The following is a 26,914-nucleotide window of genomic DNA, read 5'->3' on the forward strand; positions in this document are numbered from 1 at the left end:
GAGATCTGAAAAGTCACAGTCATATTTGCCAGCTTGGAACTCAGCTGCCTCAGAGTTGTGTCTAAAGAAGCTGTGCCTGAGTGAACCAGATAGCAAATCAGAAAGGTTAGTTCTTCATCCTTGGCTGTACTCCATAGAGGAGTAAGGGTGTAGAGGATGAAGGATGACAGGTACTTGTTAGAATCTGGAATTCACTGGCTTTCAGTGTTTGTGGAGCACTTGCTACACTGATATCTCTATCAAAGTGATTGTTTATATTATCACTGGAAAGGAAGAAAAAATCTTCTCCAATGTAATCTTGGAGAGATAAAAGAAAAACAAACCACAAAAAAACAACAACCCACCTTTTATTTGCAGCTGAGTAATTAATAGCAACCTTTGCCCACTCATTATTATGACCCATCACAGGTTAGACGAAGGTATTAATCTTTATCTGCAAGTCTTATCACCTCTCTCATTCTCGTGTCTGCAAATAACTTTCAGCGAGCCTTAAGAATCTGCAAAGCCCAAATGTATCCCCACTTGCACAGCACCCCTGTCACTTAATCTCTTAAGAATGCAAATCACAAAATGAAATCAGCCATATGCTTCAGGTGTGTGCTATAGATTCATGGCACAATAAAGCACAAAATGACGATTTAGTAGTGTTGTAAGATTTTTAATGAAAATGAATTCAAATGGCAACCTCAGACATGGAGTTGTGCAGTGGTAACAAAAGTGTATTTATGTGCTTATCTTTCATACAAAGGGCTCTGGAGGAGCTTTTACTGTGTCCAGATTGTACTGTGTCCAGATTGTACTGTGTCCAGTTCTGGGCCCCTCAGTTTAGGAAAGATGTTGATTTGCTGGAGCCTGTCCAGAGAAGGACAACAAAATTGGTGAGGGGTTGGGAACACAAGCCCTATGAGGAGAGGCTGAGGGAGCTGGGGTTGCTTAGCCTGGGGAAGAGGAGGCTCAGGGGAGACCTTCTTGCTCTCTACAACTACCTGAAGGGAGGTTGTAGCCATGTGGGCTTTGGTCTCTTCTCCCAGGCAACCAGCACCTGAACAAGAGGACATAGTCTCAAGCTGTGCCAGGGGAGGTTTAGGCTGGATGTTAGGAAGAAGTTCTTTATAGAAAGAGAGATTTGCCATTGGAATGTGCTATCCAGGGAGGTGGTGGAGTCACCATCACTGGAGGTGTTTAGGAAGAGACTTGATGGGGTGCTTGGTGCCATGGTTTAGTTGATTAGATGGTGTTGGGTGATAGGTTGGATTCAATGATCTCAAAGGACTTTTCCAGTCTGGTCTCTTCTCTCTTCTCTTCTCTTCTCTCTTCTCTTCTCTTCTCTTCTCTTCTCTTCTCTTCTCTTCTCTTCTCTTCTCTTCTCTTCTCTTCTATTCTATTCTTGCTATAACAAACAGCAGCCTGGTACTATTGTTTCTTCTTCTGCACCTTGTCCTGTTTACAGCTTGGTGAAACAGAAACCAAGCATGAAATATACATTACATTCACAACAAAGCATATTGCCTTCCTTGGTCAAGTTTGTCACTCACCTTAAAACCCTAAGGCACCTCATTTTCATGGTGTTTATCTGAATTCAAGATGCTTGAAGCAAAGAGTACCCTGCATGTGTGCACAGGCTTGGTAAGCACAGGTTTTGTGCAATAAATGCCAGGCATCACTTGGAAACAAATTAGCTGGGGTTACCATGCTGACCGTAAATCCACATGTAAATAACCCAGTCAAACTGTACTTCGATTTTTCCATAGCAGGTAAGGGTTACAATTTGCAACGAGATACTGAAGATCCTGGTCTCTTCTTGAGTTTCATTTGCTACAACATGGCTTAACAGGCTACCTGCAATCTAACCCATCCTGGAAGGCATTGCTTTCTAGTTCACACTGTTCCTCTCTCCAAAAGAGACAAGGAATGGATGTTCAAGCAGCAGAATTGTCTGACCAACTTTTCTTTCACTTTGCCTGACAAATCAAACTCAGAAAGATAGCTGTGTCTGCTGCAAGGCCTTTAGAGCACCAGCTTCCCTCTATCCCCACACCACAGAAGGAGAATTTTGGCTTGTTCACCTGTTTTGATAATAAAATCCATCCAATGTAATTCTTTTCCCTATTTTTTAATTCCTCCCTTTTGTTTTAATTTCCCTTTTCTCCATGGCTGCTGGGTTGAGCTCTGTTTCTCCTTCTCTGACCCAGCAGCCAACTCAGCCTGATTCAGTCCCACCTTCACTTCTGCCCTATGACAAAAATCTCACCTGCACACTTGTGTTTCTGAACCCAGAAAACATATACACTCACTCCTGCAGTTGTGAGTGCCAGAAAATGGGGTTGGAGCCACCATGCATATGTAGAGTGGGTGCATGCAGAAAGGAAGAGATGCAGCCACTTGCAAAAGCTGGGGGCACCTCAGAATCTGTCGTGGACCCTCTAACTGCTCCTGAGCAGAGGCAGTCTAGTTTGCTTGATTGCTAAATTTCAAATAATCATCCTGCTATTTCCAGCTCCTTTGTACTATTTCACAAAACTGACCTTGAGACAGTGTCTGAATTCTCCTGGCCTTGCTGAGAATGAGAGCATTTGTCCCAAATCAGAGAACCCTGAAGAGTGAGGAAAACTCCCTGTTGTTAGGAGCAAGATCCTCTCTCTAGGCCTGGCACAAACCCAGGCATTTATGTTGAGTTCTGACTTTCAAATTCCTGTGAAAATTGTCAGAAAAAAACCCCAACCCTTTACATACTTCCTTACTGGCAGCCTTGAGTTTTAAATCATTCCAATTTTGTCTTCCTCTGTCAGAGCTAGGCATCCTGTTCTAACATGAACATTTCATTAGCGTCTTGAACATTTCTCCATCCTGCAATCTCGCAAGTTGCTGAGTTCTTGCAGTGGCTGTGAAGATATGTGTGTAAGGGAACTGAGAAGACAGAATTACCTCACCATCTTTGTTCAGTTGTTGAATAAACATTCCAGCAAAGCCTACAATGAGTCATCACATTAAAAGCTGTCCTTTGTATCCTCCTTGGGACTGCTTTTATAAAATGGATATAGAAGTCAGACCCACTTAATCCAAAACATTTTACAAATTAAGACCTTCAAGATCATTGCGTCCAACCTATCATCCAACACCACCCAACCAACTAAACCATGCAACCAAGCACCCTGTCAAGTCTCCTCCTGAACACTTCCAGCGATGGCGACTCCACCACCTCCCCAGGCAGCCCATTCCAATGGGCAATCACTCTCTCTGTGTAAAACTTCCTCCTGACCTCCAGCCTGAACCTCCCCTGGTGCAGCCTGAGACTGTGTCCTCTTGTTCTGGTGCTGGCTGCCTGGGAGAAGAGACCAACCTCTGCCTGTCTACAACCTCCCTTCAGGTAGTTGTAGACCGCAATAAGGTCACCCCTGAGTCTCCTCTTCTCCAGGCTAAGCAGCCCCAGCTCCCTCAGCCTCTCCTCATAGGGCTTGTGTTCCAAGCCCCTCACCAACTTGGATGCGATGATCTTGAAGGTCTCCCAACCTGGTCTGGTCTATTCTATTCTATTCTATTCTATTCTATTCTATTCTATTCTATTCTATTCTATTCTATTCTATTCTATTCTATTCTATTCTATTCTATCTACAGTCTTTTGAAAATATACCTAGCCCAGTGGACAGGAAGAGGGAAGCTGTGGTGCCTGCACCACAGTCACTAGACACATTTTGAGTGCAGAGCCCTCAGTGCCTTATGGGGTTGCTGGGAAGCAGCATGCACTGCCAAGAGCTGCCATGTGGGTTAAGGCTACAGTGTGCACTGGGCTGCAGCTGGCATAGAAATTGATTTTGCTGGTGAGATCATGATGAGTGCCTCAACTTTCCTCATGGCCTGGGTTCAAGACATACATATGAGAGGACTCAGACTCTATACATTCTCTGTTCTCATGTACACCTTACACAAAAGCTGAGTCTGGTCCATAATCCTTTACCAAGATGAAAAGAAATCTTTATCATATGCATACATAAGCTTATTTTCTGCAAACACTTGGCCATAAGAATAATAAAAAAACCACCAGATTATCTGGGTTGATCTGCCTTATGCAGGGACTAGTTCTGTTTCAAATAGGATATTTTGGTTTCACTGTTTTGCTTCCTGTCTGTGAAATCCTAAGCCTTTCATTTGAGGGGAAATAAAACTTAGTTCAATGTTCCACATATCTGAGAGAATTAAAAGGACATCTCCAGCATGAAAAGGTAGCCTTTCTGGATTGCCTAAATATAGAATGGGCTGAGTTGGAAGGGATCTCTGAAAGTCATCTAAATATGTACTGTTAAAAATGGAGTAGGTGAATGAATGTGTTTAGATGCTTAGGAGTTTATTCCAATGCAAGCCTAAGTGCAGGCAGAAGATTTTGCACCAACAGTTCAAAATAGATATCACAGTGATGCTGTCTTTTCTCAAGTGCACTTGCAATTCCCTTTGCAGGCCAGAAGTAAAGATGTTCATTCTCTTATATTTCACTTGGAGCATAAGCTGTTTAGCTTGACTGAGACTGAATAGGGCTCTGTTTCAGTAGACTAAAATTCCTGCCCTTGTGATGCTTTGGGCAGTAATGCTTTTGTTTAAAACATAATTACCAAACCTGTGCCTGACTTATTGTTGAAGTGGGCAGTGTATGTTTTTGTTTTAAATCATCTTATTTGCCTACCACTGAGCTAGGTGGCCACAGCAGAGTCTGATTCAGTACCCTAAACACAGGCTTTTTAGGAAGCATTGGGTATCTGAGGCATCTGCACAGGAGAGGTAAATAATATATATTACACCTGGTAGGCCCATGGCCTTCCAAGATATCAGCTGGAAGCCAAATAGGATATAGTAGGATATTTTAAATGTCAGGAGCTAGCCAGATTTAAGCAAATTAACCCCATCCTGTGGAATCTTGGACTTTGCTTGAAGTCTGGAAGAATTAGCTTATCCACTGCCATACATACATGTGCTCTCAGCCACCTTTGTTTTATAGAATAGAAGTAACCAGGTTGGAAAAGACCTTTGAGATCATCAAGTCCAACCTATCATCCAACACTATCTAATCAACTAAACCATGGCACCAAATGCCTCATCCAATCCCCTTTTGAGCACTTCCAGTGATGGTGACCCCACCACCTCCCTGAGCAGCACATTCCAATGGCAAATCACTCTTTCTCTGAAGAACTTCTTCCTGACATCCAGTCTAAACCTCCCCTGGCACAGCTTAAGACTGTGTCCTCTTGTTCTGGTGCTGGTTGCCTGGGAGAAGAGACCAACTCCCACCTGGCTACAACCTCCCTTCAGGTAGTTGTAGACAGCAATAAGGTCTCCTCTGAGCCTCCTCTTATGTAGGGTTCAGGGTAAGAATACAACTGCCTTTAGGCGGTGCAGTTCTCTTTCCACCATGCACTACAATGGCAACTCATATTTTTCTTCAGATCCAAAAAGTAATTATTTGTTTCTCCTAGTTTACAGAAAGAAATGTCATTTTAATCTCCTCCAAAGAGTGCTTATGCTAAACTTCTCATATCTCTTCCCTTTCATGTCTAGTCATTTCTGATAGAAACACTACAGTTTCTTTTAAGATTTTTCAATACTTATAAGCCCTTAGATATTGAGAGGGTTTGTATTAACTGGAAAGGCTTTTCAGAGACCAAATTATTCTACAATGAATTATACAGGAAAAGAAGATCTAGAAGAATCATTGCCTTATAAAAGGTGACAAGAATCCCTCATCACCAAAAATGCAGAGGCTGTGGTAGCAATATTGTAATGCCTTATATATGTGAATTTAGTATCATTAAGGTTGGAAGAGGCCTCAAAGATCATCGAGTCCAACCTGTCACCACAGATCTCATGACTAGAGTAGAGAGGACACTACTAGCCCACTGCAGGCTTGAACTCACGACCTTCCCCTTAAGCATCTTATGCACTACCAACTGAGCCACTTGTGCATCATGAATTGGAGGATTGAATTGTCTATAGGAATAATGATTTTTTTACCTTTAAATATTAACATTTTAAGAATAGAATAGAATAGAATAGAATAGAATAGAATAGAATAGAATAGAATAGAATAGAATAGAATAGAATAGAATTGAATCAACCAGGTTAGAAGAGACCTTTGAGATCATCAAATCCAACCTATCATCCAACACTATCTAATCAACTAAACCATGGCACCAAGCACCTCATCCAGCCTCTTTCTAAACACCTCCAATGATAGTGACTATACCAGAACAGAACAGAACAGACCAGGTTGGAAGAGACCTTCAAGATAATTGCATCCAACCTATCATCCAACACACCTAATCAACTAAACCATGCAATCAAGCACCCTATCAAGTCTCCTCCTGAACACCTCTAATGATGGTGACTCCACAACCTCCCTGGGCAGCCCATTCCAATGGCCAATCTTTCTTTCTGTGAAGAACTTCTTCCTAACATCCAGCCTAAACCTCCCCTGGTGCAGCTTGAGGCTGTGTCCTCTTGCTCTCATGCTGGTTGCCTGGGAGAAGAGACCAGCCCCCACCAGTCTACAGCCTCCCTTCAGGTAGGTTGTAGACAGCAATAAGGTCTTCTCTTCTCCAGGCTAAGCAACCCCAGCTCCCTCAGTCTCGCCTCATAGGTCTTGTCCAATTTGTGGATAATGCAGCACAATCCAAAGGAAAAGGACCTGACCGAATCAAAGTGTCCATAGACATGGCTGCTACGATGCAAAACTCGTGAGCAGCAGCACTGCAAGAAAGCCACAGGTTTCACGGCAGGCAGGGTCCAGAGAGAAGCCAGGTCCAAGTGCAGTGACCAAGATGATGGCAGGAGCCAGAGTAAGAGTGAGATGATGGCGAGAGCCCTGATCACTTTCTGGTCACTCTATTTAAGGCATTTCTAGACAAGGTGTTCAAGGCCAATGTATAATGTGTGTGAAGCACCCCAAGAGCTTCTTGGATTTCTGTCCTGTGAAAACTAACATCATTTGTGGAACTAACCTCATTAGCTAAGGAAACTTCGTTAAGATTCAGACATTTATAAGGTTTGAGATATTCTTAAGGGTGAAATTGTGAGCAGGAAAGTTCAGGCAAAAGTTCATCAGTCCTTCAGGCAAAGGAAAATCCCAGGTGATGAGCAGGATATTAGTAGCAATATAAAGCTGGTTATTCCATCTGCACTTACAAAAATTAATCAAATGTGTACAAAACCTCTGCCCCACATAAGGAAAATAAATTCCCAGTGATCAATTCAATTAACCACAAAAACACCCTAAATGCCACAGCTTTCCTGGCACAAATGAATGAGTAATTAGAGAAGACTGCATGATGAACATTTATATATATATATAGTTTTATTTCTGTCCTTTATGTTGGTAATAATTCCAATTCCAAAGCATTTACAGACTTCATCAGAAGTGAGAGTTGAGTTTTCCCCTTAGCAGTGAGGAAAGGAATAAAGTGGGCTCATGTCACTCTTTTCAGCAGTATAACAAATTTCAGAAACATCTTCTCAAATTAAAATCGTGGAAGTTTCTAGAACTGATGAGACATCTGATACCAAAATGGTCTTTCAGTGTATCTCCGAGCTGAAAGATGTGCTTGGTGGTGTAAGCATACTGACAGGAGCTAAAAAATAAAGGACTAGATTTATGGATGCATATTCAGAACTGGATTTAAAACATGCAACTTATTTTCACTTTGTAAATTGTTCTTGCAGCACCAAGAAGCAATTCAGGCGCTCCACTATGCATGACAATAAGTCATGGAAGGGTTCCTATTGATTGAACACACTGAAAACCTCGTTAGTTAATAAATAGGACTTGGGTACTGCCAACAAATGACAAACAAACACAGCGCTTCTTTTTCGTTCTGTGCTGGCCAAAGTCACCAAATACAGATTAGTCTGGAGTCCATTTATTGTTCCTGCTAGAAGTTATATAAAACAAAACTCAGGTTTAGATACATAGGTGTTTTTTCCACTCCTTCCTTCAGGCTGTTGAAGAATGCACAGAATGAAGTTCATTTCAGGATCTGGTATCAGAAAATACTGGCTGCTCTCCGATTCTGTGCTGGAAAAGCCCTGAACAACGAGTTTTCTAAGGAGGAGAAACTGATCAGAGTTCTTGAAGACATTGCCAAAAATGTAAAAGCTGCCAGTGACCCAAAAAGAAAGGTTTGTTAACAAATACCTTCCCTTCCACCTAGGTTATTTCAGGTAACTTTATTTTTCCTAAGGTGATATCTCTTTCTCATAAAGCCCTTTACATAAATAAACCCAAGATTTGACTACAATGGTAGCAATTCTGTCCTGCTCTGAGAACAAGTAAATATATGTATTTAATGGGAAAGCTGTCAAAACTGTTACTCTTGAGGTCAGTATATCTTTTAAGCCATTTGAGCTCCTTCATCAGTGGTTTCTCAACCAGACTTGGCATTGGTCAGAAATAATGGCAACAAAATTGATATAACGGAGAAGGAGTGCTCATATTCCACGCCCCGTCCCAAAATATTTGGCTCCTGTAGAGTTGCAGCAAGTCTTGAAAAATTTGCTAAGAGTCGTTCTTGACACATTGAACATTTCATTTCTTAACAAAGCCAAGCAGAGTGGAACTCAAATACAGCATTTAGCAATTAATACTGCACACTTGTCTGCAGAGATGCATGCCTGGCCATAGAAGCTTGCAGGCATCTTCTCCAGTGAGTCTGGCTTTTATACTGAGTCGGTATATTTCCAATTCAAAACTCTTAATTTTCCAAGAGGGCTGTTATTACTTACCTGATGTGTAAAACTATTCCTGCTGAGATCTCAGCAAGACAGACCAGAAATTCAAAGCAAAGTATAGCTGCCACTGCTGCTGGTATTATGAAAGCTATCGTGAATTCTTTTTGCCTTGTTAAGGATGCAAAGATTTTCAAATGATCTTTCAGAAGACTCTCAGTGTTGCTACTGAGAGCAGCAAAGCAAACATGGGAGTGAAAAGACAAAAATATTTGCAAGGAGAAAAATATGTGTAAAGAAAAAGAAATAGTAGTGATGCATTATACATTACTGCTGCATAATTCAGATTTCAGAGATTAATCTCAAGGCTGCAGATACTGAGAAACTCCCAAACCTTACTGTTAGCACACCTCCAGTGGGGTGAGGGAAATCACACTGTTAAGGCAACAAGCAATAAGGAATTGAGAAATTCTCCAGCAAGACGAAAAAAAGAGATGCAAAGATGCAGCAGAGCAGGTGCAAGGCTAATCAGCCCATAATAAATAGTACTGAATCTGAACCTCTGTGACAGCATGAACTGGCAGTACATCTAGGCAGAAAAAGCATGAGCGTAAAGCAAATTCACTATTCTTACTTTTAATAACTACACCTCCTTGTGACCTCATTAGTGGTTATAAGGTTGCATGGATGCTACCAGCTCTGGAAACTGTACTGCTTATTTCAAGTACAGAAAGAGTCAGAAGCTTATAAGCTGCTGTTATGTTTTCATGTTGCCATAACAATTCACATGTTACAGGAGGTGTTAAAGGTGGAACTCAACAGACTTCAGCAGCTCTTCCAGGAGATAAAAGTTTGTCGGCTTCCCCTGAATCCTGCGCTTGTTGTCCAAGGCATAGAGGCAGATGTAAGTCTAGATCATGCATGGGATTGTGGGTTTAGTTTTAGTTTGTTTTGTTTTATTTTGTTTTATTTTACTTTCTATTCTTGTTTCTTTTTTTTTTACTGTCTTTTCTTTTTTACTTTCTTTTATGTTTTTACTTTCTTTTTTTTTACTTTCTTTTATTTTTTTACTTTCTTTTTTTACTTTCTTTTCTTTTTTTTACTTTCTTTTCTTTTTTTACTTTCTTTATTTTTATTTTATTTTTCCAATCCGAACAGTTCTATGATTCTATGATTTGATTTTATTTTAGTATAGTATAAAAGGGGAGAGGGAGGTAGTGACTGCATTGACTGGGAAATAATCTTACCGACACTAAGCACAAGTTATCTGCTAAACTGACCTCTAGCCAAATTCCATTTAAATTGGGAGTCTTGCAGAGGTGAAGGGTGTTGCATGCATGTCTTGCCTTGTGCAGCATTGGCAGCAGACCTTTCAGCAGCTTGCCCCCATCTAGTTTCCCTGCCATGATGGTAGAGTTGGCAAGGGCACCTGGCTTCCATGCAGCTGAAACGTGGTTACCATCCTGCCTAATAGCTCTTGGTGGCAGTTTTTTTTCTCATCTAAGGCTCTTTCTTGTTATGTGTGGGAGCAGCTAAAGGTCTAGAGCTAGCTCTCTTTTTGCAGAGGTGACACTAGCAACATAATTGAGAATTGTTAAAATATTAAATATTCACAGTAACTTACCTGTGTCTATGACCCCTATTAAGAATTCCTGAAGAATAATGGAAACTACCAAGCTCTTTAGCATTACTTGAGTTCGGTTTGACCACACTACTGACTCAGTTATTCATTGTTTAGTAATGTTTTCATAAACAATATTATGTTAGGAATAAGATATTACATCTCTGGAGAAGGTAAAGATACTCAGCATCAAGACAAAACAAACCTGAACACCCATATATCTTACTAGTTATAGCTGTCTAATTACAGCAGTTTGTGCTCTGTTTTTGTTCTCTGGCTCATTATCCACAATGGACCTGATTCTAAGAGGTGCTGATCCCTTCAATTGCCTTTGACCTGTGATTCTCCAAGTAATTGCTATTCAGCCTTGATCTCTGTGAGAAAAGAGGTCTTCAGCACCCTACAGGCTTGGGCCAGCTGCGTATAAGTCAGAAGAATTTGAAGCCTGATGCTTCTCACTGCTTTCAGGCCTTTGGAAAATAATGACTAATGGGAAGGTAGCTCACTATACAGTCATGCTATTTGTAATACACCAGCTTGGCTGGACAAATGCAGAGATTTTTTTGTTATAACTATCTGAAGAGAGATATTTTGTTTTGTTTTATTATATCATTATAGGCCATTATACATGCAGCTTCTTGATTGAAGTCTATGTCACTTTAATCATGCAAATTAGAATTTTTAAGTGCTTATAATTGCCTAAATATAATTTGGTTTGCTGTCCTCTATTGATTTTACCAGTAGCAAGTACTGCTCTATCAGTAGTGTATTATCTCACAGTAACCTTTCAAGCACTTTCTGAGATGTTTAAATTGAAGAAAATCCATAGGGGGTCAGGATTTCATGATGAATAATAGCTATTGCATGTTGCAGAGGTATGATGTGACTAACATGATATTTGCATGCTTGTGCCATGATTCAAGATGTTCAGATGAAAAGTATGAGGCAGCTGTGGCTCACAGGGGTTTTCTTCAAATTATCCTCCATTGCATTCCACCCATTAAGGACAGCAGTAGCTCCTGCGAGGCATTCATTATTTCTATAAACCAGGCTATTACTTTTCTGTTGTTTTTGTGGTGGGTTCCACCCTCTCCCTGCTTTTTTTAATGATGATTGTAATACCACCCTAACTCACACAGTCCTTGGCTCATTAATACTTTTTGAAGCCCTTTGAGGTCTTTAGGTGAAAGGAGCAGTAGGGAATGAGAAGTCAGAGTATATGCTTAATTAAGATAAATCCCACTAAAAGAGATTATGATTTTTCAGAGTTTCCTGTATCCTCAGACAGTGAGGTCACCACAAAAATAAGCAGGTTCTTTGCTTCCATAAAGACTGTATGATGGGACAAATTGTTATTTCAGAAAATAATAGGACCAAAGGCTTTCAGATGCTTTACAGATTCTCATTAGCTCAGTCTTAGGTACTTTATTCGCTCAGTCCCAGCCAAAGTTTAATGTTAATAGGCCTGAGTGAAAATGATAAACAATTGGTACAGAAAATATTAACCATTCCTATAATCTCAATATTTAGTGAAGCAAATTGTCTGAGAAAAACAATTTCTCAGGTTCCTGAGACAATTAAGCAGTCAATAACATCAATGTTATTTACTGATGTTATGATTACCAACTTACATTTTTAATTAGTGCAACTGAGCAGTATCCAAAGATGGTACTTTCTAGCAGGTATTGTATTATCCTGATGTCTTCTATATGTGTCACCATTATTCTCTCTCTCTCTTTTTTTCTCCTGAAGTCATGTTCATATTTTACATCCAATGCTTTCCCATTAAAAATCTCCTTCATCAGTGCAAATGCTCCAAGTGGAAACATCAATGTTATTTTTAAGGTATGTTCTTCCTTTAATCCTTAATTCCTTTTGTATGGAAAACCTTGATTTGAAATTCACCTCATCTGTGTTTTAAAGCTTGAGCCTGAGAATGTTTCATGTGGCTCTAGTGTTCACTTTTCCAAATTATTTTTGACACTATAACTTTTAGTGGAGTATACTGAGGCAATACACTGAAACATCAGCTTTGGATTGGTAGAGAATCCATCCCTGGAGGTGTTCAAGAGGGAATTGGATGTGGCACTTGGTGCCTCGGTTTAGTCATGAGGTCTGTGGTGACAGGTTGGACTTGATGATCTTGGAGGTCTCTTCCAACTTTGGTGATTCTGCGACTTCATGCATTAGTATTTTACTTACTGGAGACAGCCAAGCTAAAATGTGAAGTTTATATTTTAAACCCAATTTGCTTAACATATGGAAGTCAGAGGGTAAGGCTCAAAGAGACAGTTCAGAGTAATTAAATCCACCATGTCCATATTTTTCTAACAAATCAAAATACTGGAGTATTAGAGACAACAAAGGTGGTGAGGGGTTTGGAGCACAAACTCTATGAGGAGAGGCTGAGGGAGCTGGGGCTGCTTAGCCTGGAGAAGAGGAGGCTCAGGGATGACCTTACTGCTCTCTACAACTACCTGAAGGAAGGCTGTAGACAGGCGGGGGCTGTTCTCTTCTCCCAGGCAACCAGCACCAGAACAAGAGGACACAGTATCAAGCTGTGCCAGGGGAGGTTAAGGCTGGATGTTAGGAAGAAATTCTTCATAAAGAGAGATTGTCCGTTGGAATGGGCTGCCCAGGGAGGTGGTGGAGTCACCATCACTGGAGGTGTTCAGGAGGAGACTTGATGGGGTGCTTGGTGCCGTGGTTTAGTTTATTAGATGGTATTGGATGATGGGTTGGGCATGATGATCTCAAAGGTCTCTTCCAACCTGGTCTGGTCCGGTCTATTCTATTCTATTCTATTCTATTCTATTCTATTCTATTCTATTCTATTCTATTCTATTCTATTCTATTCTATTCTACTCTACTCTACTCTACTCTATTCTATTCTATTCTATTCTATAACTAATTCAGCCCGTATCAGCCAGAGTGGAGGAATGGGCTGAAGAAGAGTGACGTGAAGGGGTCAGCAGAAGTGTTGTATCCATCCACAAAAGACAATATATGCAGTTTAAAGTTAGTTCTCTTTCAAAAGAGCAAAAGTCTTCCATAACAATGGTTTACTGGTTTTAGAGAAGAACAATGATGGACAAAAAAAAAATGGTCAGTGTCGTCAAAGACATTATTCCTTGATCTTTTGCAGCATCATTTTCCAAAGCAGAAGTCTAAACAATTTATTAAAAATCAAATTTAAAAATAAAATAAAAATAAAATAAAATAAAATAAAATAAAATAAAATAAAATAAATAAAATAAAATAAAATAAAATAAAATAAAATAAAATAAAATAAAATAAAATAAAATTCTGGCTGTATTGAATTACAGTATCACAGTATCACAGTATCACTAAGGTTGGAAGAGACCTTGAGGACCATCAAGTCCAACCTGTCACCACAGACCTCATGACTAGACCATGGCACCAAGTGCCACGTCCAGTCTCCTCTTGAACCCCTCCAGGGATGGAGACTCCACCACCTCCCCGGGCAGCACATTCCAATGACGGAATGACTCGCTCAGTGAAGAACTTTCTCTTCACCTCGAGCCTAAACTTGCCCTGGCGCAGCTTGAGACTGTGTCCCCTTGTTCTGGTGCTGGTTGCCTGGGAGAAGAGACCAGCCTCTTCCTGGCTACAACCACCTTTCAAGTATTAATTAATTAATTAAATTGATCTTTAGAGCAGCTGTGATTCTCAGGTCTAGAAATACACTTTCCAGGCATGTTAGGGAGAGACTAGCACTGTCAAAATTTGCTGAACCTCTAAAAGTGTGATTCTTATACCATTTCATCTGAGAGTCAGTGTTGAACAGACAGGTTTCTACTTCAGCAACATGAGCAGATGCCTGGTCATGGAACAGCTAAACATTTGTCCTGCTTCTGATTAGACAGTATTTTCTCTGCCCAGTTATTTCCAACAAACATCCAACTGTCCAGTTGCTGTAGAGTGTTATAGCTGACATCAGCTTCTCCTATCAGCAAATCATTGTGTTAAAGTATCTTTCACTTGTACTATAGTTCTGTTGTCTATTTTTTATGGATAATGTGTACATAAAATGATAAGCACTATGGATAATGTGTATATAAAATGATAAGCACTTAAATTGTGTAGTGACTCAATGTCTGAGGGAAAGAGGGAAAGCAGGTGGAGAAAACAAGATTATTTTTTTGCAGGATTAGGTCCTAAGAAGAACTAATTGGAGTCAAGATTGCCTTTAATTTAAATAAAAATAGACATTTTTAATTTTTTTTAATGATTTTGTCTCTTTCTTTACCCACTCAGCAAATGCCTGTAGACAGCACTGCTTACATAAAAAGAACATAATAAAATAATAAAGCATTTAAAAATGCCAGTAAAAGTCACATGCATTTTAGATGGGCTGGGGATGGGGGGAACAAAACACCCCAGGGCTTTTTTTTTTTTTCCACAGACCATTTACTTAGCCATGGTTGAAAATAATCTCTTCATTACTTCTTGTGGCTACAATTAAAGCCCCATTGCACTAAGATAATTGTTGACTGACTCCACGGGGAGAGCAGCCAACAGTTCACCACTGTTTGAATCTGAATATGAATCATGTCATGGGTAAAATCTAAATTCATGACAAATTTCCCCTTCAGCCTGCTGCAAGGACCAAGTTGTGAAGCTTAACATTAGACAAACACTGTCATTTATGAAAAAGGATCTATCATTAGGTAGACTTTAAAATGTAACTAAGTTAGGAACCTCTCTCTGGACTAAATCTTCAAAGTCTAGTAATTACTTAGGAATAATAAGCAGGAAAGCTGCAGTTAATCAGAGAGCATTTGTTACCACCTCAATGGCTGCAAAAATAGTCTCTGCCTATGTATGCCCTCTGTCCTCTTCTGACACAGAAATATGAGTAACATCTTTGAAGAAAGAGGGATTTACTGTAAAATAGGGTGCACCAAAGAAAGTGTGTCCAGCAGATCTAGGGATGTTCTCCTCCTGCTCTATTCTGCCCTGGTGAGACCACACCTGGAATACTGTGCCCAGTTTTGGGCTCCCCAATTCAAGAGAGACAGGGACCTGCTAGAGAGAATCCAGAAGGATGATTGTGGGACTGCAACATCTCCTATGAAGAGAGACTGAAAGCCCTGGGGCTATTTAGTCTTGAAAAGGCTGAGAAGGGATCTTATGAATGTCTATAAGTATCTGAAGGGTTGGTGTCAAGATGAAGGTGGCAATCTCTTTTCAGTGGTGTCCAAGTAACAGGACAAAAAGCAACATCTATAAGCTGGAACACCTTAACATGTGGAGAAACTTCTTCACTGTGAGGGTGATGGTGCACTGGAACAGGCTGCCCAGAGAGGTTGCAGAGTTTCCTTCTCTGGAGACTCTCGAGACCCGCCTGAATGTGTTCCTATTTGGCCTGCCCTAGACAATCCTGCTTTGGCAGGGTGGCTGGACTAGAGGATCTCTAGAGGACCCTTTCATACCTCTAACATTCTATGATTCTATGAGTATAGCTATTTTGGTGATTGAAAATATTCACATGAAATATGAAGATATTTCTGTGTAGTATGGAAGGAGAAACCTGAATTTCTTCTGTGGTTTTCACAGATAGGCGATGATCTACGTCAAGATATGCTGGTTCTGCAAATCATTCGAGTGATGGACAGCATTTGGCTCCGAGAGGGACTGAATATGCAAATGATCATTTATAGGTGTTTATCTACAGGAAAAGGCCAAGGTCAGTTTTAGATTACAAAAGTTACCTGTGTTATGTTATTCATATTTCATGTAAGCAGCACTAAACCCCCAAATCTTCCCTTTAACTTTTATTTTTGTGTCTTATTTAGAATAGAATATAATAGAATAGAATAGAATAGACCAGACCAGACCAGACCAGACCAGACCAGACCAGATTGGAAGAGACCTTCGAGATCATCACGTCAAACCTATTAACCAACCCACCTAATCAACTAAACCAGGCAACCAAGCACCCTATCGAGTCTCCTCCTAAACACTTCCAATGATGGTGACTCCACCACCCCCCCGGGCAGCCCATTCCAATGGGCAATCACTCTCTCTATGAAGCATTTCTTTCCACTTAGGAAAGGAAAAAGTGCCCAGAATTTCACTTACTGAAGCCCTAATTCGTATGTTAACCTACTCCTGAATGTCACTTTATTTATTAATAAAATGCCTCTCTGGAGGAAGCACAACCAAACTCAGTGAATTTAGTTCTAGAATTTTCTAAAAGCCTCCACACCATCACCTTGCACCAGAGTCTTGAAAGTAACTTCACGCATCAAAAAGACAGCTTTGGAGAAAATTATCCATAGCTACTAAACTTTTAATCCAGTGTGATCCTGCGTGGATGCTTAAATGAACCTAGATGTGGCTAGAGAAAGTACCTGTAGACAAGTGATGACAGCTTACAGTGTTGATTTTGAAATGTTACTCTTGCGATTTATGCTGCTTAAGGCAGGCCTGACTCATCTGAAAGCTTTCTTTCTTTCCTTTATGGTGGTTGTAGCAGAGCTGTAGCAGGGATACCAATTGCTTGCTAAAGAAGTTTACTGACAGGAATAAGCTTACTATTTTTTACTGACTTTCCAAATCCTTTACTGAAAATAATCCTTGCACAAATAGAAGCCTGATGTATCCAGATTACCTCCTGTACAAAAAAAATTATGAACTTCACTGCTTTCTGAGGCACAAAGAGAAAATGAGAGAGGATGAATGATCTGAAGGACCTAGGAGAAAGTATAGATGGTTCATGCACATGCCAGGTGGTGAAGGTGACCTGAAAAAGACTGCTTACTTCTTTATGGAGATGGGAGTCAAAGCTTGAAAGCTTCTGCTTCAAAGGCAAATCATACCAGAATGCTATTTCTAAACATTCTATTATAGTCTCTCTTATATACTAACACTTCATTTGATTTTTACCAAGAAAGATACTTTTCTCTGACATTCTCTTCATTTCAGCAGCATAACAGCAGAAAACGTCTGTCTGACAAATTTCCTACACAGTGTCTCTCCTTATGATCTACAGGGATGTTAATATAATTGATTATAGTTAATGATCAAGGCTAAAAGGACCAAGAGGCACATCTGTGGTCATACAGGAAATGTTTAAGTACCCAGTTTTTTCCAATTCCTAGGCTAATGCTTGCTCCATGGGCCACCTTTTCCACACAAGGGAGAAAGGAGATGATCATTTCATAGTCACGGGAATGAAGAAATCAGTTTCCACAGCTGTGTGAAAAGCAGATAAAGCACTGGTAGAATACTGCTTTCCAGATGTTGTGATGGAGCCCATCATGACATGAAATTGCTAGAGGAAGTCAATCCTGTAATGCAGAATTGAAGGATGATGGACCAGAGAACATACAAGGGGACAGAGAAACAGAGAACTGGCAAGCCAGGCCTCAGTTCCACAAAAAGAATTAAGTGGAAGCAGTAGAGATACTGGATTCAGGTGAAGCATTGCAAAATGCTTGGCTTTTCTCTGCGTCTCAGAGTCCCAGTTGATGTCATACTGGATCAGACTAATTGCTGCATTGTCTAGGATCCTTTATCCCATGCTGCAGAATTTAGGGTGGGTTTTTTTGTTAGCATTCCAGACAATAAACACATAGGAAATAACATTATATTTCATAGTAAATCTTTAATCCTATTTTATAGAGATATTTTAATTGGCTTTATACATATTGTACCCTCTTGTAATCTCATGAAATTGTTGGCCCTGTTGGTACCTTGAGGCAATTATGTCCACAATATTATTATCAGTGGTTTTATTTCTCATTCATAGAACTACCATTCCTTGCAAAGTATCTTTTATTTTTTGTTTGTTTGTTTCCAGTGAGAAAGAGAAAAATAATCCTGATCTACATTTTCTATTACATTCATTATTTTGTGAGCTTTTAAGTATGCATTTTTCCTGATCCAACAATAGGCAATGTGCATTGATGGCCTTCACATCTTTTTAATGTTAAAGGTTTTTCATGCAAACTCTTTTCTATCTGATTAGGATTGGTACAGATGGTGCCAGATGCTACCACACTAGCCAAGATCCACAGGGAGTCTGGACTGATAGGACCACTGAAAGAAAACACAATTAAGAAGTGGTTCCATAATCACCATCCTCTGGAATCAAGTTACCAAGAGGTAGCATTATAATGAAGCTTATTATACATTTCATGTTTTACCATGGGGAAAAAAAAACACCACACAAACAGCAGCCAGCAGTGAAAACAAATGATTCAGACATGAGACAAACAAATGACATGCATAAAAGACAAGGAATTGAATTTTAAATACCACTCTCTTTCTAAGGAGATATTGCTCTGGACCAGGTGCATTGTAATACATTTTCTATTAAAATGTGCCATAGAGATGTTTTGAAAATTAGTTCTAAAGTGGAGAGAAGCTGCTATAGGAATTAAGTATTGAATTCAAAAACCATTAATTTCTTTTAGGTCAGCTGTCTAAATAATTTATTACTTAAACCCATGCAAATTCTTGGTAGATTTGCTTTGTTTGGGAATGACTGTGTGTCATTGTGACCATGGAAATAACCCAGAGTGCTAGAAAGCTTTTTTTTCCAAACTAGACATTATACATAACCCAAAATATTGGAAAATTTATTTATGGAAGCAGAGGTTTCCCAAGGAACTCTTTCTATTAATCCTTTGTTGGCTGAGCCAGCCCAGAGGAAAAGACCAGCACCCCCAAACCAGAAACCAGAAGCAGCAACCAGAACAGAAAGCCTCTCATATTACAATCTGAACTCCAAGCCCCACGATACTTTGCTCAGGCCAGCGCTGTTTTGAATATTAGAATCATAGAATTGTTAGGGTTGGAAGGGACCTCAAGGATCATGCGGTTCCAACTTCCCTGCTATGGGCAGGGACACTTCACACTACATCGGGTTGCTCAGAGTCACATCCAGCCTGGCCTTAAAAACCTCCAGGGATGAAGATTCTACCATCTCCCTGGGTAACCTGTGCCAGTGTCTCACCACCCTCATGTTGAAGAACTTCTTCCTAACATCCAACCTGAATCTAACCATTTCTATTTTTTTTTCCCATTCCTCCTAGTCCTGTCACTCCCTGACATCCTAAAAAGTCCCTCCCCAGCTTTCTTGTAGGCCCCCTTCAGACAGTGGAAGGCCACAATTAGGTGTCCACAGAGCCTTCTCTTCTCCAGACTGAACAGCCCCAACTCCCTCAGTGTGTCCTCATAGGTGAGGTGCTCCAGCCCTTCATCATCAGAGTCACTTGGCTAGAATTCTAAAGGACATAGCATTATAGAAATGCAGAGAGTATGCAGAAGTATAAGGTTTGGGTATGGTGTCAGTGTCACAAACACGCTCATCTGTATTTTTCCAGTAACTGCTTTTGTTTTCCTAACTAGGCAATAAGGAATTTCTTTTATTCCTGTGCTGGCTGGTGTGTCGTTACCTTCATTTTGGGAGTCTGTGATCGTCACAGTGACAACATAATGCTGACAAATGCTGGACACATGTTCCACATAGATTTTGGAAGATTTTTAGGTCATGCACAGATGTTTGGAAGCATAAGAAGGTTAGTATCTATAGTAACACATGTAATAAACCTTAAAGCAATGTTCTGAAATTTCACAGCCTTATCAACTCCCATGGAAAAAAAATAGAAATGAGGCCATCCTCTTTTTTTCCCCCTTCATTATTCTTTCTGATTTTTTTCCAGAACAGCACCTTTTTGTTGCCTCACAAAGTCTCTAAATATTTTAGGAATAGAATTAAAGGCAAGCTGCACCAGGGGAGGTTTAGGATGGAGGTTAGGAAGAAATTCTACACAGAGAGAGTGATTGCCCATTGGAATGGGCTGCCTGAGGAGGTGGTGGAGTCACCATCATTGGAGGTGTTTAGAAGGAGACTTGATAGGGTGCTTGGTTGCAAGGTTTAGTTGATTAGGTGGCTTGGATTATAGGTTGGACGCGATGATCTTGAAGGTCTCTTCCAACCTGGTTTATTCTATTCTTATTCTATTCTTTTTCAGTCTGAAAAAAAAAAAAAAAAAAGAGGAGAAAAAATAAAATCTAAGTCCCAGTTGGGTCAGAATTTTGGATGATGGACTTAACTAGTGACTAGAATACTAGACTGCCCTATGGCAAAGTAATTCTGAGGTCCATTGTTGTTGTTTTTTCTAACACAGGAGTGTTTCTATGGTGGATCCAAAAGCATAGATGTATCTAATCAGCCACTTTCTCCCCATATTGGAGAAAATCCCCAAATTTCTCAAGCAGACATGGAGAATAATTGCATTATGCCTCTGTAGATAAAACTACAAACTTTTTCATTATCTTTCAAAGTTGTCCATCTACACTGAGCTGAAGGACTGTTTTGCAAATATCACAGTATCACAGTATAACTTAGGTTGGAAAGGACCTCGAGGATCATCAAGTCCAACCTATCAACACAGACCCCATGACTAGACCATGGCACCAAGTGCCACGTCCAATCTCCTCTTGAATGCCTCCAGGGACAGCGACTCAACCACCTCCCTGGGCAGCCTGACAGTATCAAAGTAAATATCTGCTTTCACTAGACGAAAAGTGTGGGTTTTCCATATTTGCATCTGTCTGTGATGTGACCATTCCATGAGAAAGGTAAATGAAGTACCATGATCATGCATTTCTGTTCCTAATGTGAATATAATATGGAGGAATGAATTGGGATGGAATAAGAGCAGTCAGGGTCACAGGATGTTATGGGTTGGAAGGGACCTCTGGAGATCTTTGAGTCCAATCCCCCTGCCAGTGCAGGACCATAGAATCTAGTGCAGCTCACACAGGAATGCATCCAGATGGGTCTTGAAAGTCTCCACAGAAGGAGATTCTGCAACCTCTCTGGGCAGCTTGTTCCAGTGCTCTGTGCCTCTTACAGCAAAGAAGTTCCTCCTTATGCTGAGATGGAACTTTCTGTGCTGTAGTTTATATCCATTGCTCCTTGTGCTATCACAGGGTGCAAGTGAGCAGAGCCTGTCCCCTCCCTGTTGACACTCAGCCCTCAGATATTTAGAAACAGAACTGGTCTCACCAGGGCAGAATAGAGGAGGAGGAGAAGCACCCTCCATCTGCTGGACACGCTTCTCATAGTGCACCCCAGGATCCCATTTGCCTTCTTGGCCACAATTGCATATTGCTGACCCATGAATAGCTGTTTATCCACCAGGACTCCCAGGTCCTCTCCGCAGGGCTGCTCTCCAGCAGATCCCCTCCTAACCTGTACTGGTGCAGGATATAATGCCAGTTTGTACAAAACATAAAGAAGCTGTTAGAGAATGGATATATAATCTCTAATACTGACAAGGTAAACTGTGTGTGTGAGGTGCTGTTTCCTAATAATTTCCAGGATTAGTCCCAGAATTAAGTTGGAGTTCATTGTTCCTTTTATTTTTTAAGATGGCCTTTGGCTATTTTAAACTATCTCAGTTTGTTAGCCAGGAATAACAGCATGGGAGTATTGATATGAGGGAAGCTGATGGGGATAATAAGTACTTCCAAGCTAGGCAGCGAAAAGATTTAGTTGCAGTGCTCAGAATTATCATGAATCATTCAAGATATGCTCCCTTAATCCTGCTTATTTGCTGTGGAAAGAATAAAGAAGAACATAGTGATAAAAAAAGACACTCATGCACACTGCAAGTCAAGTGCTGCATCCTTCACTCCAGCAAACCTCCTTTTGGAGCCTTGAGCAGTAATTTTACATGAGCTATGAATTATGTAGTTTGAGTGAACAGGACAAGGCAAATATAAGGGGGGGGGGGATGTAAAAAAACCCCACACCAACAAACAAACAAAAACCCCCAAATTTAAACAGAACTCATGTAACAGCAATAATGAAAATAGGTGTTAATTTTACACTTTTACAACTCAGCCATGTTACACTGTCTTTCATCATTTAAGATGACTTAAAACATAGCCACTTATATAAACAGCAGTTGTTGGGGTTTTTCTCCATGGATTACATTGCTTTTAAACTGTAGGACAAAATAATACATTTTAGGACCTCTATTCAGGGATTGCCCTTGTGGTTCCTTGGTAAAACTAGGACTCACACTCAGCAGCAAGTGGTGGATAATGGATGTCTTCCTCATACCTACTTGCCACTGAGCAGATAGAATATTAATGACTGTAGTTCTCATGAGCTGCATGCACCTTCGTGAAATGTAACACAGGAACTCAGAGTTACCACATTTCTACATCACATCAATTTCAGGCTCTCTCAGAATCTGAAGCCCTCAATGCTATTTGTATCTAGCCATTCCCACAAGGCAAGTCCCAAAATAGTTTTAGCCTCTGGTTTCTTTAGCAGCTCTTTATATTAGATTTTTATTTGAGTTCTTCTTAGAGGTTTGTTTGAGTTCGTTGCACTACCAACAATATCATACCCCTAAAATAATACTGCTAAAACAGCAAGCAAAATGCTTTCAGGTCTTTACAATTATTAGTGCTAACCCATGGGGGCTTATATAGTAGATGCTAGACCTATACTTATGAAATTCCGTAGATGGCTTTAAAGAATTAAAAGCATCTGATAAAAATCTCTAAATATGCTCTTGGTCTTTACACACATCACTGTGCTTGTAAAGACAATATGCCAGTAAGTGAAGGCTTATGCAAAAGGAGTCCCTGTTGAACTGTTTAAAAATTGTCACTCCTGTCAGAATTTAGGAAGCTGCTTGCCACAGCTGTGCGTTTCCTGTTCCCAGGGAGTGCTTTTTGCTGCTACAAATTTCTTATTCCTCATAAAGCTTCATGGGGATAGGTCCTCTGCAGTATTCTGCATATGGAGCATTTCTCCTGATGTAAGTAAAGTGAAAGGCATACACAGCAGCTTTGAGAATCCATGCTGTCATGCATGGGCTGCAGTTCTTTCTATCAAATCCGGTATGAGTCTTCAGAGAACCTTTTGAAGCTGGTATGATTTTTGCTCTCATGATTGTGAAACATCTCAACAAGGGTTTAGTTGGTGTTTCTGGTCTGTTCTATTCCATTCCATTCCATTCCATTCCATTCCATTCCATTCCATTCCATTCTATTCCATTCTATTCTATTCTATTCTATTCTATTCTATTCTATTCTATTCTATTCTATTCTATTCTATTCTATTCTATTCTATTCTATTCTATTCTAAATTCCTGCCCTCATCTTTAAGTGACACCCAAGAGATTTGCTCAGTTTTGAGAACGAGGCACAAATCTCACTGATTCCATAAAGAGGAAGCAGAGCATTTCTGGTTTTTCCAGGTCTATGTACCTTAATGGTGCAGCAAGTCTGTTCAAAAGCACTAATAACCTGTCTTTCCTTCAGTCTAGAAACTAATGCTTCACAAGTGCTGGAAGGAGACATGATGTATCTAACCAATAACATAATAACAGAGCTTGACAGAAAATTATTCCCCCAGATCTCACAGGGAACTTTCCTACTGAACCATGAGATTTCATTATCTTTTTTTTGTCTTTTCTTTTTTGAATCATACTTGATGACACATTTGTTACTGGTAATAAAATACTCCTCCTTTGATCTTTTAATCCAGCTGCCACATTTCTCATCCAGCCACCACAGTTTTCAGACTGTGTGAAGAAATGTTTCTCATTTAATTTTGTAAAGCTGTCCTTTTTCTACTGAGTATTCTGTGGCAATCAACTCTGACCCACTCCAGCCTACGTAGGTGTAATATTATCCAGATAATCACGAGGGACTAAGTCATTTATCAAATGGTATGGAAGAAGGTGTGTGGCTCATGATCATATCTGCCATACTTGCTTTGCTTTTCCTTTCTTTGCAGATCTGACCAGTTCCTATTGAACATTTCTTCTCTGATGAATTAAGCAATTGGAGACTTATTTAAATCTTGTGCTAACAGAACTAATCCCAACTTCATCAGTTTCATCCTCTCAACTAAGTCTCTTCTAGTACTGTCATCCATATTTTTTTCAGTCACTGATGTGTAGTCTTAAATCTCATGGCAAGATATGGAGTAGCCCAGCTCATGGCACTCTGCAAATTCACCTTTTGATAACCTCAGTGTCTGTTCCTTCTTTACAATACTCATTCTGATTATTTGCAACACTCATTGGGCTTTCTTTTCCCTGATCTGAATCACAGAAACCTCCTTGTCTCTTTGCCAAACTAATCCCACATATTGGCATGGTTTTCCCAGAAGTTAAATCTGCTAAGCTGGCTTTCTTCTCCAGAGTTAATTACTAGAGGCAGCCTTGCTATTCCATTGGGAAAGTCCAGGTTTTTGAGGGAAGTTTCAAAAATATGGGAAAATAATGTTTCCCACACTTTCCTCCTGTGTCAATGCTTTCCTGTACTGAAAAGCACTTAGGGAAGTCTGAGCATGCAGAAAAGTAGAAGCACTTCTTTCTATTTTAAAAGGAAGATATTTCACTTTTTAGTGTTAATAACCTCAAATTACTGTTACTGTCTCACTCGAGGTGCTTATTTGAGTGAAATATGTTCTTTTTAGGTATACACACATACACACAGGGAAAAATGAGCTGTGTCTGCATTCTTTGACTATGTTGTATGTGCGCGTGTTCCATCTTTTTCCTAAAAGTAAGAAAAAGTGGGGAAGAAAGAAGATCAGGATGTGAGAATTTCACATTTTACTTTTTTCTTCTTGCCTTTTAAAAGTTTTAGTAGCATACTCATCAAAGGAACAGTCTAAAACTTGGAAGTAAAACCTTAAAGTCTAATCACCATTTGGTTTGTTGAAGTTTGTGCATGAAAACTGTTTGACTAACCTGTGTAAGCTATATTGCATCAGTAAGTTTAAGTATGCCTATTTACTAATTATTTTTCTGCAGGTTTTTTGCTGTTGTTGTTTTGTTCTGTTTTGCTTTCATCTTTTTTGGTTTTTTTTTCCTTACATGATCAGTCTGGAGTTCTCAGTGTATGTGAACTGGTAACTTCCAATTATTTCTTGCCACTAACTTTCAACACTTCTTGTCTTCCACCTTCCACAAGCCACTGACTGAAATCCTGGAAAGATTTAATTTAATGATTTAAAGCACCTTAGTAGCCTCAAATGTCATATTAGGATTATATAGGTGTATAATGATAGCCACATACATAAGCCTTTGCATGAAGACTTAAAGGTGAATCAATGTCACCTCCAAGGTGACAAGGTTATTAAAGGGGCTTGAATTTATGAGGCAAGAGGTTGCATCACTTCTGAAAGTTAAGTGTCTCTAATTGCCCCAAATCAAACACCAAAATCACAACATATAAACCAGCACAAGTTGGAGTCATGAGTTTCAGTGGTACTTCTGTTACCTTTGTCTGCCTTAAAGAGATAGTGTTTATTGTTGCTGTTTTGATGCTTTCTCTAAATACTAAGCCTGGATAGCAGTTTGCCATTGCTATTGGTTATTTTCAGTAGTATCCTCTTGTGGAGGACATTCAACTAAAGCTTTAAATCAGAATTAATTATGTTCACTGTCCATTTCATAGCCATAATTGTTATCTTTTTCAAAGTACAGAGAGTTCAGGGAGGCACTGCTTTTCCACATAGTGTCTGTATGCATTTGACCCTACACAGTTTTGTACATCCAGGTGCATTCTTTTTGAGTTCCATTTGTCATCTGCCACAACTTTACATATCCTTTTTGGCTTTTCATTCAATTTGAGCATGACATAGACTTCTTTCCTATCTCCAGGAATGTTTTTGTAGGAGCTGTCATGTATTCATGTTAACAATCATCTGGGCTAGAGAAATTGCTTGATGCTTCAGAGCCACCAGTGGAATTCCCTCCACTTTGGGAGACTTACTGTACATGAGTTATTTAAGTGACTCCCTATCAACTACCTCCTTCAAAGATTTCTTGTCCTCTTCCCTTTCCTCTTTTTCTCTGTACTAGTCACCCCGCGGGTATTTTTGTAGCTGTGATTCTAGAGGCAGGCAGCCTAACAAGAAAAGGGGAAAAAGACATCACACTGCCAATTTTGAGTATATTATTTTATTTGTTATATTTTTCCAAGTGTGATTGGTTTAGAGACATATTTTCTCTTTCCTGCTCCAGTCAAAAACATTTTATGGTATCATTTGTTTCTCTCAAAAGCTTTCTAGGCGTACTTTTTCATGTTCGGGGAGAGCTGTTCTCACACACAGTCAAGTGTACATTTGTATTCAAGGGGAGCTGTTCTCACACACGGGCAGGTACATTTGAAGCCCTTTTAAACTAATTTCTGCTGCTTGCTCTTGATATTATTTTCTGCCTGTTCAGCACATTACACCTTTGTCTTTTGTCCTTAACTGGAAATCATGCTGATACATTGAAGTTGTGTAGGATTTCATCCCTTTCCCTAGGGAAATTCTGGACAATTAAGTTTTGTAGTCACTGCTTTATTTCTATTTTTGCCTCATGATATACAAATCTCCTGCAACAATCTACTGCTGTGTTTTCCAAACAGCAATCTCATACTGAAAAGTCATGTTAGCTGCCTATTTGATAAGTATGGAATACAACCCAAATCATTCTATTTACTTTAGGGCAATCTAGATCTGAGTTTTAAAATCTTTTTTTCCACTACTAAGGGTCAGTCTGAATACAAAAAAAAAGTTGTCCA

At 39.8% G+C, this 26,914-nt stretch overlaps 1 protein-coding gene across 3 annotated transcripts in view; it reads left to right on the plus strand.

Annotated features, from left to right (window-relative positions):
* The window catches only part of PIK3C2G (phosphatidylinositol-4-phosphate 3-kinase catalytic subunit type 2 gamma), a 240,616-nt gene that overhangs the window by 125,611 nt on the left and 88,091 nt on the right, over nucleotides 1–26,914 (plus strand). For all 3 annotated transcript variants that reach the window (XM_068141892.1, XM_068141893.1, XM_068141894.1), the window contains exons 19-24: nucleotides 7,977–8,157; nucleotides 9,500–9,607; nucleotides 12,077–12,169; nucleotides 15,905–16,034; nucleotides 18,321–18,457; nucleotides 19,706–19,875. In XM_068141892.1, coding sequence (XP_067997993.1) covers nucleotides 7,977–8,157; nucleotides 9,500–9,607; nucleotides 12,077–12,169; nucleotides 15,905–16,034; nucleotides 18,321–18,457; nucleotides 19,706–19,875 — 819 coding nt within the window. The remainder of the gene's footprint in view (nucleotides 1–7,976; nucleotides 8,158–9,499; nucleotides 9,608–12,076; nucleotides 12,170–15,904; nucleotides 16,035–18,320; nucleotides 18,458–19,705; nucleotides 19,876–26,914) is intronic.

The sequence above is a fragment of the Melanerpes formicivorus genome, unplaced genomic scaffold, assembly GCF_026170545.1.
Source record: "Melanerpes formicivorus ecotype bairdi unplaced genomic scaffold, bMelFor1.0.p_v2 SCAF_8, whole genome shotgun sequence".
Taxonomy (NCBI): domain Eukaryota; kingdom Metazoa; phylum Chordata; class Aves; order Piciformes; family Picidae; genus Melanerpes; species Melanerpes formicivorus.